Here is a 13,807-nt window from a genome sequence, read left to right on the forward strand (position 1 = left end):
ACGGAAGGATGATGACGCCACGGCCCGTCTGGTCTTCCGGACAACGTTCTGGAGCATGACCCTTCCCTCGTGGTAACAAGACTAGTTATGAGCCTCCTTGTCAGACGGGTTCCAGAACTGAAGACCTTTCCCAAACCACCAAAGAGCGAGCCTGTCCTGAGAGCCGGGAGCCCGGCCCCAATGCCCCCGCGGGCAGGACCTCAGGGTCTGGACTCGGCTGGTCCTTTCTGCTCGGTGTGACCACAGCCCCTCAGGCCCACAATCCGTGCACGACACAGGACAATTCTAGTCAAGACCACGAGGACACGGGGAAACCACGGCGCCGCACACTGTCAGCTGTGCGAGCTGGTTCGTCGTCCTGGCACAGGGGAGGGGACAGGGAGGGTGTGTGGCAGGTGCCAGGGCCTGTGTGCCGAGCCCGCAGGAAGCACAGTGGCGCAGACGATGAACGTGAGATTTTGCAAAAGGAGGCGCCCGGCCACTTGCACCCAGGTCCTGCTCTCCCTACAGAGGAGGCCTCTGGGCCTCACCCTGTAAACCGGTCACAGTCGGCCATAAGGAGCTGCAGACCGCGATGTCCCCACAGGACCAGGGTCTGGCCCAGCGGCCGCCTCTCCCCCCAGAGCCCGTGTCTACACCTGCCATGCCCACTCTGATTCGGTTTCAATGAGATGAAACCTGAGGCCTGGGGTCTGGTTGGCGTGTTTCTCACTGTGTAGACAAACCTTAGGGATCCCTAGAGCAACTGACCCGGCGCCGCGATCAATTAAAAGTGGGACAAAGACACGTGTGTGTGGAGAACCTGCATCTGCCCAGGACAGGGCCGAAGTCCACGGGAAACGCCAGGGTCCTGAGTGACTCACGGAGCCGCCAAACGGGACTTCCTGACGACGGGAAAGCCACGGTGCGGCCGCAGGCATTTCCCAGATGCGGTATCGGCCACTCGCCTGACTTCCGGGGACACCTGCACGCAGAAGGAGAAGGGCCTCGGGAGCCTCGGGAGGGGCACGGCGGTCAGAGACCAGGCACAGGGACGCCCGACCGCGGCCAGTCGGAGCGCCCCCGGCCCCTGGCCCAGCTGCACGATCTCACGCACGCTGTCCGCCTCGGCCAAGACTGTCCGCCGTCCACGGCAAAGACAGAAAAGCTTAGGTCCATCCACCTCCTGAGAGAGAAAGAGCCGAAGGGAGGGCGGCAACCAGTCCCGAAAGTTTGGGTGACGGGCACGTGCCGTGAACATGACAGAGGATGACGTCCGCGGCGCTGACGGGCTCTCGGGCCTCGGACGGAGTCTGCACACCCTGTGTGTGGCCCGACGGGGCAGTGACAGGCGATGGAAGCGGCGGTTCGAGTGAATTCAGCGGCTGAGAGGCGAGGCCTGAGCCTGGAGAGAAGGGGGGACCCTACAGCCTCGGCCCCGCGTCCCCCCTCGAGGAGCATCTGTAGATGCTGCGGTCTCAGCCCAGCTCCGGGCTTTCTGCCGAGCGTCCCGGAGCGGTGCGTACCCGGAGCCCCTGCAGGTGACGTGGCTCTTCCAGAAGCCACACGGTCAGTGCGATCAGGAAACCTCGGGCCGCAGACCACGGACACTGTCTGCAGTGGCCCACGGGTGCCCACTCCTGCGTCTCCACAGCTGGGAGCACATGCGTGAGCCTTCTCATGGGGAAAGGGACACATTGTGACAAAACGACACGGAGGACTGGATACCCCGGCTTTTCCTTAAACTAAAGACGTCTCCAGCATCCGAGCGTTTAGTTAAAATGACACGACATCATGACACCCGTCCCGCTGTCACTGATCAGCACCGCGCCGGCCGCTGTGAGAGGGGAAGGTCCCGAGTGCGGTCTGGACCACCTCCTGGTCCCTGCTGTAGCCCAGACGCAGGCTCCGTCCAAGAGGCCGCACACTCGAGGCTCCCCACATGTCTGCAGATGGCGGCCGGGGACGCTGGGGCCCCTGGTGACCTCGCGGATGCCACTTCTCCGCAGGTGCGAGCCGCGGGAGGAAGACCACCCCCTGACTTTGGCAATGCCTCCAAAGCGCCACGAAACCTCCGGCCCGGCCCCAAGAGCTGGCTCCTGCCCGGCTGACTGCCAGCGTCCTTAGGGTCACCCGCCGCCACAGACCGTACTCACCCTTCCCGGCCCACTGGGCACGCGAGTCTCACAGGTAACGATTTATGCTTTCTCGGGCAGCGGGACGTGGTCTTGGGAACTCCGTGTGAAACACTCACTCACAGCACGCGACCCAGCAAGAGCACTGGGTGGGGCGACAGGAGCCGGCCGAACGGCCTTAACTTGAGGCACCAACGCATCTTGTCCCCAAAGCCAACGGGTCCAGGTGCAGCCGCCGGGCCTGGCGCAGAGGGACCTCTGGGAGGTGTGCAGCCATGAAGGTGCACGTCCCATGGACACACTCCCGGGTTTTCTTCTAGAAGCATCTGTTCCAGGAAAAGCCGAGCAGCCCCTACAAGCCACATGGTTTCCCCGAATTCTGGAATGGCTCACGCCCATAAGAAGACGACCATGACGCCGCCTCGCTCAGCAGCACGGAAGGTTACTGAGGAGCAAAGCAGAGACCCAAGAGCCCTCTTGTCCCCCAGAACCCACCAGGCTCCAGGCACTCACACGGCAGACGGGCTTGGGGATGGCAGCTGAGGGGAGCTCGGCAACTTTCTGTGAATCTGGAATTCTTACAAATCCCAGAGTTTTGGAAATGCCTGTTCCTGTGGCCTGGCCGTCTCGGGGGATCTTTGGTTGTGAGATTGAGCCCCAGCCAGAGTCTGCAGTCAGCACGGGAGGGTCCTTCAGTCTCTCCCTCTGCCTCCACCCCCTCCAAATAATAGAAGAAATAAATTGATTTTTAAAATCCTCATCCTCGTCCTTGGGAAACAGAAGTTCAAGCCCTGTGCCCGTTACTACTGTCACCGCCCCCAGAAGAGGCCACTGAGCTAGGGTCGCCCATGGGCCCCTGCCTCCCACCCTGAGTCAGTCCTGAGGGCCTGCGGGGTGCGGCTCCAGACAAGGCATCACTCCCCACCTGGGGTAGGGGCTCCCGCGCCAGCCGCCCACCCTGCCCTTCCGCCGGGAGTTCTGGGCCCTGCAGGTGGGGGACCCGGCTGACCCCGCCCCGTGTGCTGGGGCGCCTCTTCTGTGCGTGGGTGAGGCCTCCTGTGGGGAGCAGGGGCCCCGCACTCCCAGTCTGAATCAGCCCTGCCCGCAGAGCCGCCGCCACAGCCCATTTCCCACGAGAAAAGCCTTTCAACTTTTACTGAACCTCTGTGTTCCCTCCGCATAGGAAAGCACGACCTCGACCCCGACGTGCTGTGATCTGCAGTAGAGAACACCTAGCGTTCTGCCCCTGTTGCCCGGCCAGGGTGGAGCCCCGGAGCGGCTGTCCCGGTGCCCTGCAAGGCCCCCCGTGTGCCACCGCGGGCTGCCTGCTCCATGCCTCGCCCGGACGCTGAACTCAACGCCCTTCTGGCCGACCCTCCCGGGCGCTCCGTGACCAGCTCGTAGGCAAAGCCGGACGCCGCGCGGTGACTGCGGTTCCCTCCAGCGTTTCTGCGTGGGGGACCCAGCACCCCGGGGGCCCAGCCACTGCGAGAAACGCAGAGCCGTGGGCGACCGTCTGCACCTGGAGCCCCAAACCAATGTGATCTGACGACACCCGCCCAGGCCCAGCCATCACCTCGCCTCAGTCCCACGGCGCAGCGGCCGCCCTGGCCAGCAGCCGGGAGACCGTGGCTAACGGGGCCGAGGCAGGACTTAACGATTTACACCATCTCAACAGGGACCACGGGCGCCCGAGCGGGACACCAGACGTCTGCCTCCAGAGGGAAGTGCACACGCCATTTTGCCAAAACCTGAGGCCAGAATTCCGGCAAACACCCAGATTCAGCACCAACCAGAAAAAACAAATCAAAACAGGGCTTCCCAGGACAGACAAGCACGCCAAGCGACACCACAGGGGCGGCTGTGGGACTCCAGCCCGGGTGGGGGGCCTGATGGCTCACGCTCCCGTGACTCAAACACGAGTCCCCAGTTTGAAAGACGCTCAGCGCGTCTGTCTGCACGACAACAGCGGGACGGCGAGGCCGTGTGCTGAGACAGCGGGGGTCGGGGGGGGGCGGACAAGTGCCGTGAGTCAGGGGACCCTGTGCTGAGTGTTGCCCACGGGGTTTTCTGCAGTAGGAAGCGGAGTGTGGTGGTCATGGACGGGGCAAAGCGAACACCTCGGCCGCTGCGGCTGACTGAGCCGGGGGCTGCCAGGGCTCACTCTGCTTCTCATTTTCCTAGAATTTCAGTGTCTACGGCCGAGAACGTTACTTGGAGAGCTGGAAACACAACCCGGTCTCCAAGGCCCTGCTTCCTCCTGCTCCTCGCCGGCCAGTGAGGAGCCTAGTCTGGAAAGCGCCTAGAGCCGCGGCGCCTGACGGCCCTCCTGGGATTCCCTGGGATGCCATGGCCACGGGGTCTGAAAACTGTGCACAAGTCAGCTGGTTCCCGGAATCTCGGGGGAAGCTTTCCTGCCCGGCTGGAGCCCAGAGGCGAGGCGAGCCTTCTGCCTCAACAATTTGAGTAAAATCCCTTCACTTCTGAAGTTTCCAAGCCCTCAGGCCCACACAGACTCATCACTCAGAGGAAAGCTATAAAGGCTTTCATGAGTCCTATTTTCCTGAAGTAGCCGAGACTGTAAACTGGGCACTCGGCAGACTCAGACCCGCCCAAAGGAAGGACATTAGAAACCGAAGGAAAGTGATGTTATCAGAGAAGCACCACCGTTTTCTCAGGGTTGGAGGCCAGAGGCCTGCTCACTGCTCCTTGTTTGTTCTGGTTTCCCTCTCCTTTTGAGCAGGAGTTATCGCGGGTTCTCAGGCCCTCAGGCAGGGGCTCTGGGCACAGAGGCTGCGGGGCAGGGGTGTGCCTGGACCACACAGGAGCGTGGCCTGAGCCCACCCACCTCCAACCCCAGCTCTGGGCTGAGAAAGTGCCTCCCACACACGGGAGGTCGACCTTCCTGGAGCCCGGCCCCGAGTCCTGTCCTGAGGGGACAGGTGGGTCCGCCCAGGACAAGTCCTTGGCCAACAACCCAGAAGCAGTTCCCGGGGCTGCGGGCAGGCACCCCTCCCTGGGCTCATCCTCCCCGCGGGGCCCACCCTCCAGGACGCCTCCCGCCTTCCCTCAGAACGCCCGAGGGAGGAGCAGACTCTCCCTTCAGTGAAGGGGCGGCCAGGCCAGGAGTGGGGAACAGACCTCCCGGAGGACGTCCCTCCCAGGAGCCCTGGAAACTCTTGGATCCTCTGGGCTGTCGCCTCACTCACAGACCCCTCTGCTCTGCCACCAAAGGTGACACTGAGCAGGACCTAGGACAGGCCGACGGCGGGGAACACGGCAGCCAGGAGGAGGCAGGAAAGGCCCGCGGAGGCCAGGGAGGCCGCCCTCCGCAGGCTCCCGAGTGACAAGGGGAGACCCTGCAGCCGGCGGTCGTTTCCCACCCCCCCCCCCGCCCCCAGCCCTCTCCGTGGCCTGTGACCCGTCCTGGGATACCATGACCCTGCCAGGAGGCCTCTGGCCCTGCATGCCCCCTCCCCGGGTCCCCTGTGCGGGCTCAGAAGCGGGGAGCCCAGAGAGGCCCTGTCTGTCTTCCCTCAGCTCCCGGAGGCCCGGCCAGGCCCGTGTCTGTCCCGTCACCAGCGCAACTCATAATCAGCCACAAACCGAGAGCACGGGGAGAGAGGACAGCACGGCCTCGGCGCAGGGACGGTTCTGACGACTCAGCGGTCCCTCAGTGTCCTGCTTTCAGGGCCCCCATCCGGGCAAGGAGACCTCCAAGGAGGCAGAGGCCGTCATCCCGCTCTGGGACCCCCACGGCACCCTCGCTCAGCACCTCTACTGCAAGGACACGTCTCCAAGCCACCATGACCCCGTGACCCCCATCGGCGTCCCGCCTGCGGGCTGCCCTGCGCCCAGACGGGTGGGGGTGGGCTTCCCGTCCACACCTCGGGGCCGCGGCCCGCCGCACCTCTGCCCTCCAGAGACGCGGGCCCCTCCTCTCCCCACACACAGATCTACAAACCCAGATGGTCCCTACGTTCACCTGGGCGGGCGACTCGGTGAGACACAGAGAAGGAGCCTTTGTCCAGGAGCCCAGACACAGTCGGAGCCGCCGAGAGGGAGCCGCCGGCCGGGGGGGGCTCCAGCCTCACCCGAGAGAGGGGGCCTCTGCGTCCAAACCTCGTTCCTGCCTCGCTGCGTGCCCACCCCCCGCCCCCAGACTGTGGACGCGGCAGGGGTGGGGGCGTTCAGGGAGGAGCACGGTGGGCACAGGCATGACGGAGCGAGACGGCGGACTGGGCCTTTTGGGGGACGGCGTTCCGGCCGTCCCTGTGATGTGCCACAGCCCTCAGCTCCCGGGGCAGATGCCTGCGTGCCCCCAACCGTCCCCCCGGGCTGCGAGCGCTGCCAGTACCCTTTGGCAGATGGCACCCTCCAGATTGCTTGCAGAAGCCGAGAAATCTGGAATCTGCAAGTTCCCGCAGGACGGGGCGCGAAGGAGGCGTAAAGCCTGCAGAGCGGCTCCAAGACAGCGGCCCGGTAATGCTCCGGTCACTCGGTCCCCTCCGCTCCAACAGGGCACACACGGCACAGCCCAGATGGCTTGGATGCTGGGCTCTGAGACTGCGGGGCTTGGGGCCTGTGCTGGCCATCGAGCTCCTCCCCCTCGAGGAACACGCTGCCTTCCCTGGCACCTAGCTCCTTGGCCCCCACATCGAGGCCCCTGGGGAGGGACATGCGAGGCTCTCAGGCCCTGGTGCTCACCCCTGACAGCGCCGCAGGGCTCTGAGCTGGGAGCAGCGCACCGGTCGCAGCAAACCTGCCCCACGGACAGCCATAGTCACCGTGGACAGTGAAGCCAGGAGAAAACCGGCATTTTCCAGCAGCGTGCAGCCCCTCTGCACATGACCACACCCCGTGTTATCCTACTGACCGGTCACAGGCTCTGGCCACAGCCCGCTTCGACTTACAAGCCCTGGAGAGTAGCTGGACCATCTGCCTCGGCGGCCTGCAAAGCCACCATTGGACAGAGCTGCAGAGCCCCCGAGCCTCCCTGACCCCAAGGGCGGGAAAGGCTGTGCACAGTTCCACGCTTCTCAGCTCTGCGCGTGCTTCTGCGCTCCCGAGGGGAAGCTGCTCTGGGGCTGGAGGGAGTCAGTGCCGCCCCCAGTGGGGTGGAGAGGCACCCGGATGCCCGGGCCCTTGCAGCACTGAGCCAAACACACCGGGACAGGCGGGGCTCGGGGCACACACCCTCTCAGGACACCTGTCCCAGCAGCCCATGTGAGGGCGGCATGCGGACCCCACACCTGCCACGTGAGAAGGTGGACCTGAGGCAAGTTGCTTTCTTTACTGAAAACCAGCCCAATCCTGTGACTCGAACCCCAGCTCCCAGACGACGGCTCAGAACAATTTATAGACGAGCAAACCCCGGCACGATCTGTAAACGCGCTCCGTGTAAACACCCAAGAAACACGGGCAAGCAAGTCCCCCACTTCGCGTGGCAGGTCTGGTCTGCAACAAGGACAGTCCGTCTCCCGACTCGGTGTGACCCCCGGGGCCGACGCTCGGCAGCGCACACGCGGTGGGGGTGGGGGTGCACGACCCCTCACACACACTTTCCTCAGAGCAGAAATGATTTCTGACTTGTCTGTGGTCAGGGACAGCGTCTCCGGCTCCTCCCTCCCAGCCAGGTCTCCTCACGGTCTGCGAAACCTCGGTGTGGGGCACACGTGACGCCCCAGGGACGTGGGACGCCGAGCACAGCCCGGCCTCCCGTGCGCAGGACGGACAGAGCAGGACGAGGACGGGCGTGGGTCAGACGGACAGCGGCACCTCCCGTGCTCCGAGTTTCTGCAGAACCACCGGCGGCTCACGTCTCAGTGGTTTGACTTCAAAATCCAACCGGGGAGCCATAAAGATCCAAACTATTTCTCCGCTCCAGGAGCACACGAGTTCGTGAGTTCCTCTCTCCTCTTGTGCCATGAACACACACTCGCGACATCCCATCAAGAGCAGAAGGAAGGGGGGCGCCTGGGTGGCTCACTCTGCCTTCAGCTCAGGTCATGATCCCAGGGTCCTGGGACCGAGTCCCGCATCGGGCTCTCTGCTCAGCAGGGAGCCTGCTTCTTCCTCTCTCTCTCTCTGCCTGCCTCTCTGCCTACTTGTGATCTCTGTCAAATAAATAAATAAAATTAAAAAAAAAAAAAAGCAGAAGGAAGGGCCACATCCTGGGAAAGGCCCCGGAGAGGTCGGGCAGACGCTCCCCAGCCTCCCACCCGTGGCTGGCGTCCACGAACCGGATGCAGACCCCAGGCTCATCTCAAGCTGGGAGTCAGGACTCACCGCAAGGAAACTTCTCAGGGCGTCAGCCGTGAACTCTGAGAAACCAGAAAGAAGTTCCTCCCAAGACTAACGTCGCCCAAGGCTCTGAAAAGCTGCTCAGAGCTCAGACCTCTCACATCACGCCTTCCGTGGCAAGCGGTGCACACGCGGCCCTCCCCAGCCCCGCCCTGCACACGTGGTTCTCCCCAGCCCCCACCTCTGCACACATGGTTCTCTCCAGCACCCCCCGGCCTCTGCACACACACCAGCGGCCCCAGCAGGGGCATCAAGGCTGACCTGTGAAGCTGGTTGTTCCCACTGGCAACCTCATCCCAGAGACCCTCTCCTCTGAACGAACTTAAAACAGCTTACAATTCTGGGTTTTCGGGGGGTGGGGGGACTCTAGCAGGTCATTGCGATTTCTGTGCCTGTCCCAAGTTTTAAGAACAGATATGTCATTCTGTTAAACTCTACAAGAAATTTAAACTATAAAACTACGAAGTTATGTCAAATACTATTGCTAGCTTCACCGACATAACATAACTTTATCAAAAGCAGGAGGAAGGGTCGTCTTTGACTGCTGCGGGCCTATCAGAACGCTCTGCAGGGGGGTGGGGGGGTCACCATAACGGCTGTTTGGAGAAAGAAACCCCCCAGCCAGGTAAAAGACCCCAAAGCACCCAAAGTCCTTGGGAAAGGCTAGTGCAGCACACTTTTCATTAAAAAGCTCCTTTTCCTGGCAGGACAGAGTTAAAGCCACACGCAGTGACAGGAAAGGCAGACGGGTGGCAAATCCTCCGTTCCAGATTCTAGAACCGTGCAAAACGCGGCCCTGGGGCTGCACAGGGGAGACCCTGCTGACCTCCTCAGAGCGGGCGGGAGTGTGACAGGAAGTCTGGCCGGGCCACCCTCGCCTGTGGGGACAACGCCCTGACCTCTTGTTTGACCCTGGCCCCAGCTGCCCCGGGGCGCCAGCTGACAGGACCTGCGGCAACAGAACAGGGACCAGGAAACACATTTCCATGTGGAACCAAAACAGGGGGAAAGGTTAGCTTCCCACCTCCTGAGGGGAGCTGGGGGCCTCCACGGGTTTTGTTTGTTGGCTGAGCTCATGGGAATGTCGGGCGCCCGCTCCCCCCACCTGACCCCACCACGGAGCATCTGCCCCCGGGGACCATGCGATCCCTGCTGGAGGTCCGAACACAAGGGCGGCGGCGTGTGTCCCGACTGCGCAGTCAGACTCGGCAGGTCCGCACCCATGGTGACCTGCCCGGAGCCCCGATCCCCGCAGACGCCCCCGGCCCAGTGAGCCTCCGGAGAGCAGGCAGCGGGCCGCGGTCAGAGGCACCCTGCCGTCCTCAAGCAGACGCGATGCCGGCCGTTCTGGGCCGAACTCCGTCCCCCAAGACTCAGGCCTCAGGGTCCTCACCCCGGGACCTCAGAACGTGGTCGTGTTTGGACACAGGTCACATTCCTGTGCGGTCACTGGGTGGGTCCTGGTCCAGTGGCTGGCGTCCTCATAAACTGGCGACATGTGGGCACAGACATGAGCACAGAAGAGGCGTAGCCGTCTGAGCCTCAGAAAGAGCTGCTCCCCGCTGGCGCCCGAACCTCTGACCCCAGAAAACCAACGTGTGTTGTGAAGCCGCTGGCCAGTGGCGCTGTGACCACAGCCCGAGCACAGACCGACACACGGAGCTGAGCGACACGGCCACACGGCCCTGTGCCTTGGAGACCAGACCACCTGCAGTCCTGACCGCAGGGTCTAGAGAGGGCCCCAGAGTCATGAGACTGTGGCCTTCAAGGTCCATGAAAATGCAGGCGGTGGTGAACCGCACCGTGCGAGCCTGGTGTCGAGCTAGTTAGCTTCGAAATAATCTTATTTTTACTTAATAATTATAGAGAGAATACAGTGGGCATAACCTGTCCTTAAATTTTTTTAAGTGCCTCCAAACAGGTTTTTAAAAATTCCCATGTCGTGCATTAAAGCCCGGTGCCGAGATACGCTTGTTCGATGAGACCTGTGCCCACGTTGGGATAGAAACGTGGACACATCTAACACCAGTCAGGAGAAATCAGGGGCATGCCTTCTCGTTTTGTGTTGACTGGCGCCTCGTCTACACCACACGCCACTAGAAAGGAGGCACTGACCGTCTCAGTGTCCTAGGGACTGTCTGTGTCCTGCTGGGGTTTTGCCACAGACTTTCAGAAGGTGCAGCTGGGCTTGCCCGGAACCTACAGCTCAATGACCCCCTTGCAGCCGCAGCCGGGTCCCAGGCCCTTGCCTCGACACGGCTCTCAGCAGAGCCACCCACACGCACAACCGCGTCACTCTGCTGGCTGGCCTTCCTCACTGCAGGGTGCGCGCTGCTTGAACCCGCGGGTCCCTCTCCCCGGAACTGCTTCCAGAAGGCCCTCCAGCAGAAGAGCGACGGGGAACACGACGGCGGAGCCCAGGATGCCGGGCCCCACGCGAGCAGCTGTGCTTCCCGGGGAGGGGGGCACACCCGCGAGTGAGGCGCGCGTTCGTGCCTGATAAAAATCCCAGAGCAGAAAGCATTCTGCCAGGGGTCATTAGCGGTCCACCTGTCGGGAAAGCGGTTTAGTTAAAAATAAAAACGGCGGCCGAGTGAGTGGGCCCAGCGGAGGGACGGCCGCCTGCTCACCGCCAGGAAGAAAGTCAACAACCTGGGCGGCTGCGCTGGGAGCACCGCTGAGCATCTCGTTGCCAGACTGCCAGGGAGCGGGCGCCTGTCTCCTGGGACCCGGCACCGTGTGGTGCTGCCGGCTGCGGGGAGCGGGCCCTGCCGCTCTGGGGAGCCGCCGAGCCGAGCCCCATCTGGAGGAAGCGGGTGCGGCCGAGGCCGACACACAAGCAGGAAAGCGTCATTTGGTTTTAGTGAAAGAAAAAACAACTCGAAACAGCGAGTGCACGGCGGCCGGTCTCTGCTGGGGACAGGCCTGTCCCCACCGGGATTCTCCCATGCAGCCCAACCCCCCGCCCTGGGAACACGGCCTGAGGAGGGCCTGGGACCTTGAAGGAGGCTATTCTGTGAGGACGAGGCCTTCCGGGGGTCCTCGTGGGAAGGGGGCTTGGACGCAGACACAGGCCGGTGGTGGGGCGCCGGGCGCCCGCGGGGACAGACGGCGTCTCCACAGCCAGAGCCGGCGAGGCCTGCCCCCGGACCCCCGCCCCCGGACCCGAGAAACCGGCCGCGCTCACCTGCCGTAGGCTGTCGGGGACCGGGGCCGGGCCCACTGGTAGGGGTGCTGCGGCACCGACAGGTACTGGTCACAGAAGGCGCCCTTCCGGACGTGCTGGACGGACGGGAACTCCTCGGGCAGGAACTCGGCCGTGGGCGGCGTGGTCCCCAGGTCCTCGCCCGCCGGCTCCACCTTGAGCGCCACCGAGGGACAGTGGTCCGGGGTGGTCTTGCGCGCCTTCACGGGGACGCCGTCCAGCTCCAGGCTGCCGTCGGTGCTGAGAGCGTTGATGGCGGCCACGATGGCCGAGCTGGTGTACTGGGTGCTGTTGCCCAGCCACGTGTCGTCGGTGACGCTGACCCGCGGCGAGCTGCGCGGGGACGGCGTGGGCGACGGGTGCGGCGAGGACGGCCGCCGGCCGGTGAGGCCGTACTTCCTCTTGTTGGAGGGGGACGAGGGCCGGGACGTGCGGGCCCCCAGCCAGCTCTCCTCCGTGATGCTCGTGCGGGCCCCCAGCCAGCTCTCCTCCGTGACGCTCGTGCGGGGCGAGCTGGAGGGTGAGTGCCGGGGGGAGCCGAGCAAGCCGCAGGCCCCCAGGCCGCGGGGGAAGCCCTCCTCGGGGTCCGTGGTCTTGGGGGACACACAGGGCGACTGCCACGGGGACGTCTGTGGGGACGCGTAGGGGTACGAGAAGTTGGACTCGTAGGACGAGGCCTCGGAGTTGCAGCTGCGGGAGGACAGGCTGCTGGCGGGGCTCAGGCAGGAGGGGTCCCGGTAGGCCTCCAGGTTGGGCAGACTCAGGGTGGCCGTGGAGGGAAGCCGCGTGGGGCCGGGAAGGACGTCTTCCACCTCCACGCCGCGGAAACACTGGCTGCTGCCGTGGTGCAGCCCCATGCACGACGTGATCTCGATGCGGGGGCTCTCCAGGGCGGGGGCCCCGTTGGGCCGGACGTGGCCGGAGGAGAGGAAGTAGCTCGAGGGCCCGCCGTCCACGGCGCCCCCATAGCCCGGGGGCTGACCGGCCGCGGTGGCCGGCACGCCCGGGGCCGAGATCTGCAGGTCGTGGCCTGGAGCCGGCAGCGAGGGCTGAGCCGAGCCGGGAAGCAGAGCGGAGCTGACGCCAGGGGAGGCATAGCTATAGTGCTCTAGAAAGGGGACAGAGAAGAGACGGCGTGAGGGGCCGGTCATCAGAAAACACGCCCACAGCCTGGCGAGCCTGTCGGCACCGCACAGGCCCGGGGCTGTACCCCAGGACACAGCGGTGAGCGCCACTCAGCTCGCGCTGCTCCGAAGGCTCCTCCTGGCCCACGAGGCCCAGACCCCTCCTCCCTTCTCTGCTCTCCAGCACAAGGGCACCCACGGCCCTTCCCAGCACCCTCAGGCTTCTGCCGGCTTCCCTCGGCCCACGGGCCCTGCCTTTACAGGGCCGCCCCTCCTTCTTCCCTCTCCGGAAGCTGCCTTCCCCGGCCACCTCCCAGGTTTCGGTCCCCAACCCACAGCCCGCGGCGTCCTGCTGGCCCCGTCTTCCTCAACACCCAGCGTCGTCTCAATCGACCCCTTCACCAGAGGGCGAGTTCCGTGCGGGCGGGAACCTCTGCCTGCTCTGGTCCTCTTTGCTTCCTGGCTGTCTCTGGAGCCTAAGACCGTGCCTGGCACAGAAAACGTCCCCATATGTTAAACAGACGGATGGGTGGGTGGTGGCTGGGTGGGTTTTAGCTACAGGAACCTGAACATTTGAAGAGACTTAACAAGCTAATCACCGTCAAGGTGCCTTAACCAGTAGCCATAGAGACCGCCCAGGGATCAGGAAGCAATACAGATGCCCAGATCTCTCCCGCGTAAATTCTGACGGCAGCTCGTGGCCTAAAATCCCGTGTTTAAAGTAAAAAAAGCAGAGGACATTGATGCACAGCTAGATTGAAGAATCATTATGTATTAATTATAACCTCAATACACTATATTTTGAAAATCATTACTAGTGTAATTAGTAATTTTTAACAGAAAAACCACATTTCTGGATTTCCTATTTGAAAAGACATTTTATGACATCTTGTACCTGGTTACCGTGCACCTAGAGGGGAGCGTTCCAAGCCTCTAAATAATGGAAGCGCCCAGGAAACCGGACACGGGCCTGGGTTAGCACTCATCCCTGAAGGCACGCGGTTCTGGGCAGGGCCCCCTTCTGTGGGGCTGGGGAGCAGAGACTCACGAGGGACCAACCG

General features: G+C 63.4%; 1 protein-coding gene across 9 annotated transcripts in view; it reads right to left on the minus strand.

Moving 5' to 3' along the window:
• The window catches only part of NFATC1 (nuclear factor of activated T cells 1), a 92,994-nt gene that overhangs the window by 66,814 nt on the left and 12,373 nt on the right, over positions 1–13,807 (minus strand). For 8 of the 9 annotated variants that reach the window (XM_032309239.1, XM_032309244.1, XM_032309245.1 and 5 more), the window contains exon 2: positions 11,605–12,730. In XM_032309239.1, the coding sequence (XP_032165130.1) occupies positions 11,605–12,730 (1,126 nt within the window). The remainder of the gene's footprint in view (positions 1–11,604; positions 12,731–13,807) is intronic. The other variant, XM_032309241.1, reaches the window with a different exon arrangement.

The sequence above is a fragment of the Mustela erminea genome, chromosome 13, assembly GCF_009829155.1.
Source record: "Mustela erminea isolate mMusErm1 chromosome 13, mMusErm1.Pri, whole genome shotgun sequence".
In the NCBI taxonomy this organism is placed as follows: Eukaryota; Metazoa; Chordata; class Mammalia; order Carnivora; family Mustelidae; genus Mustela; species Mustela erminea.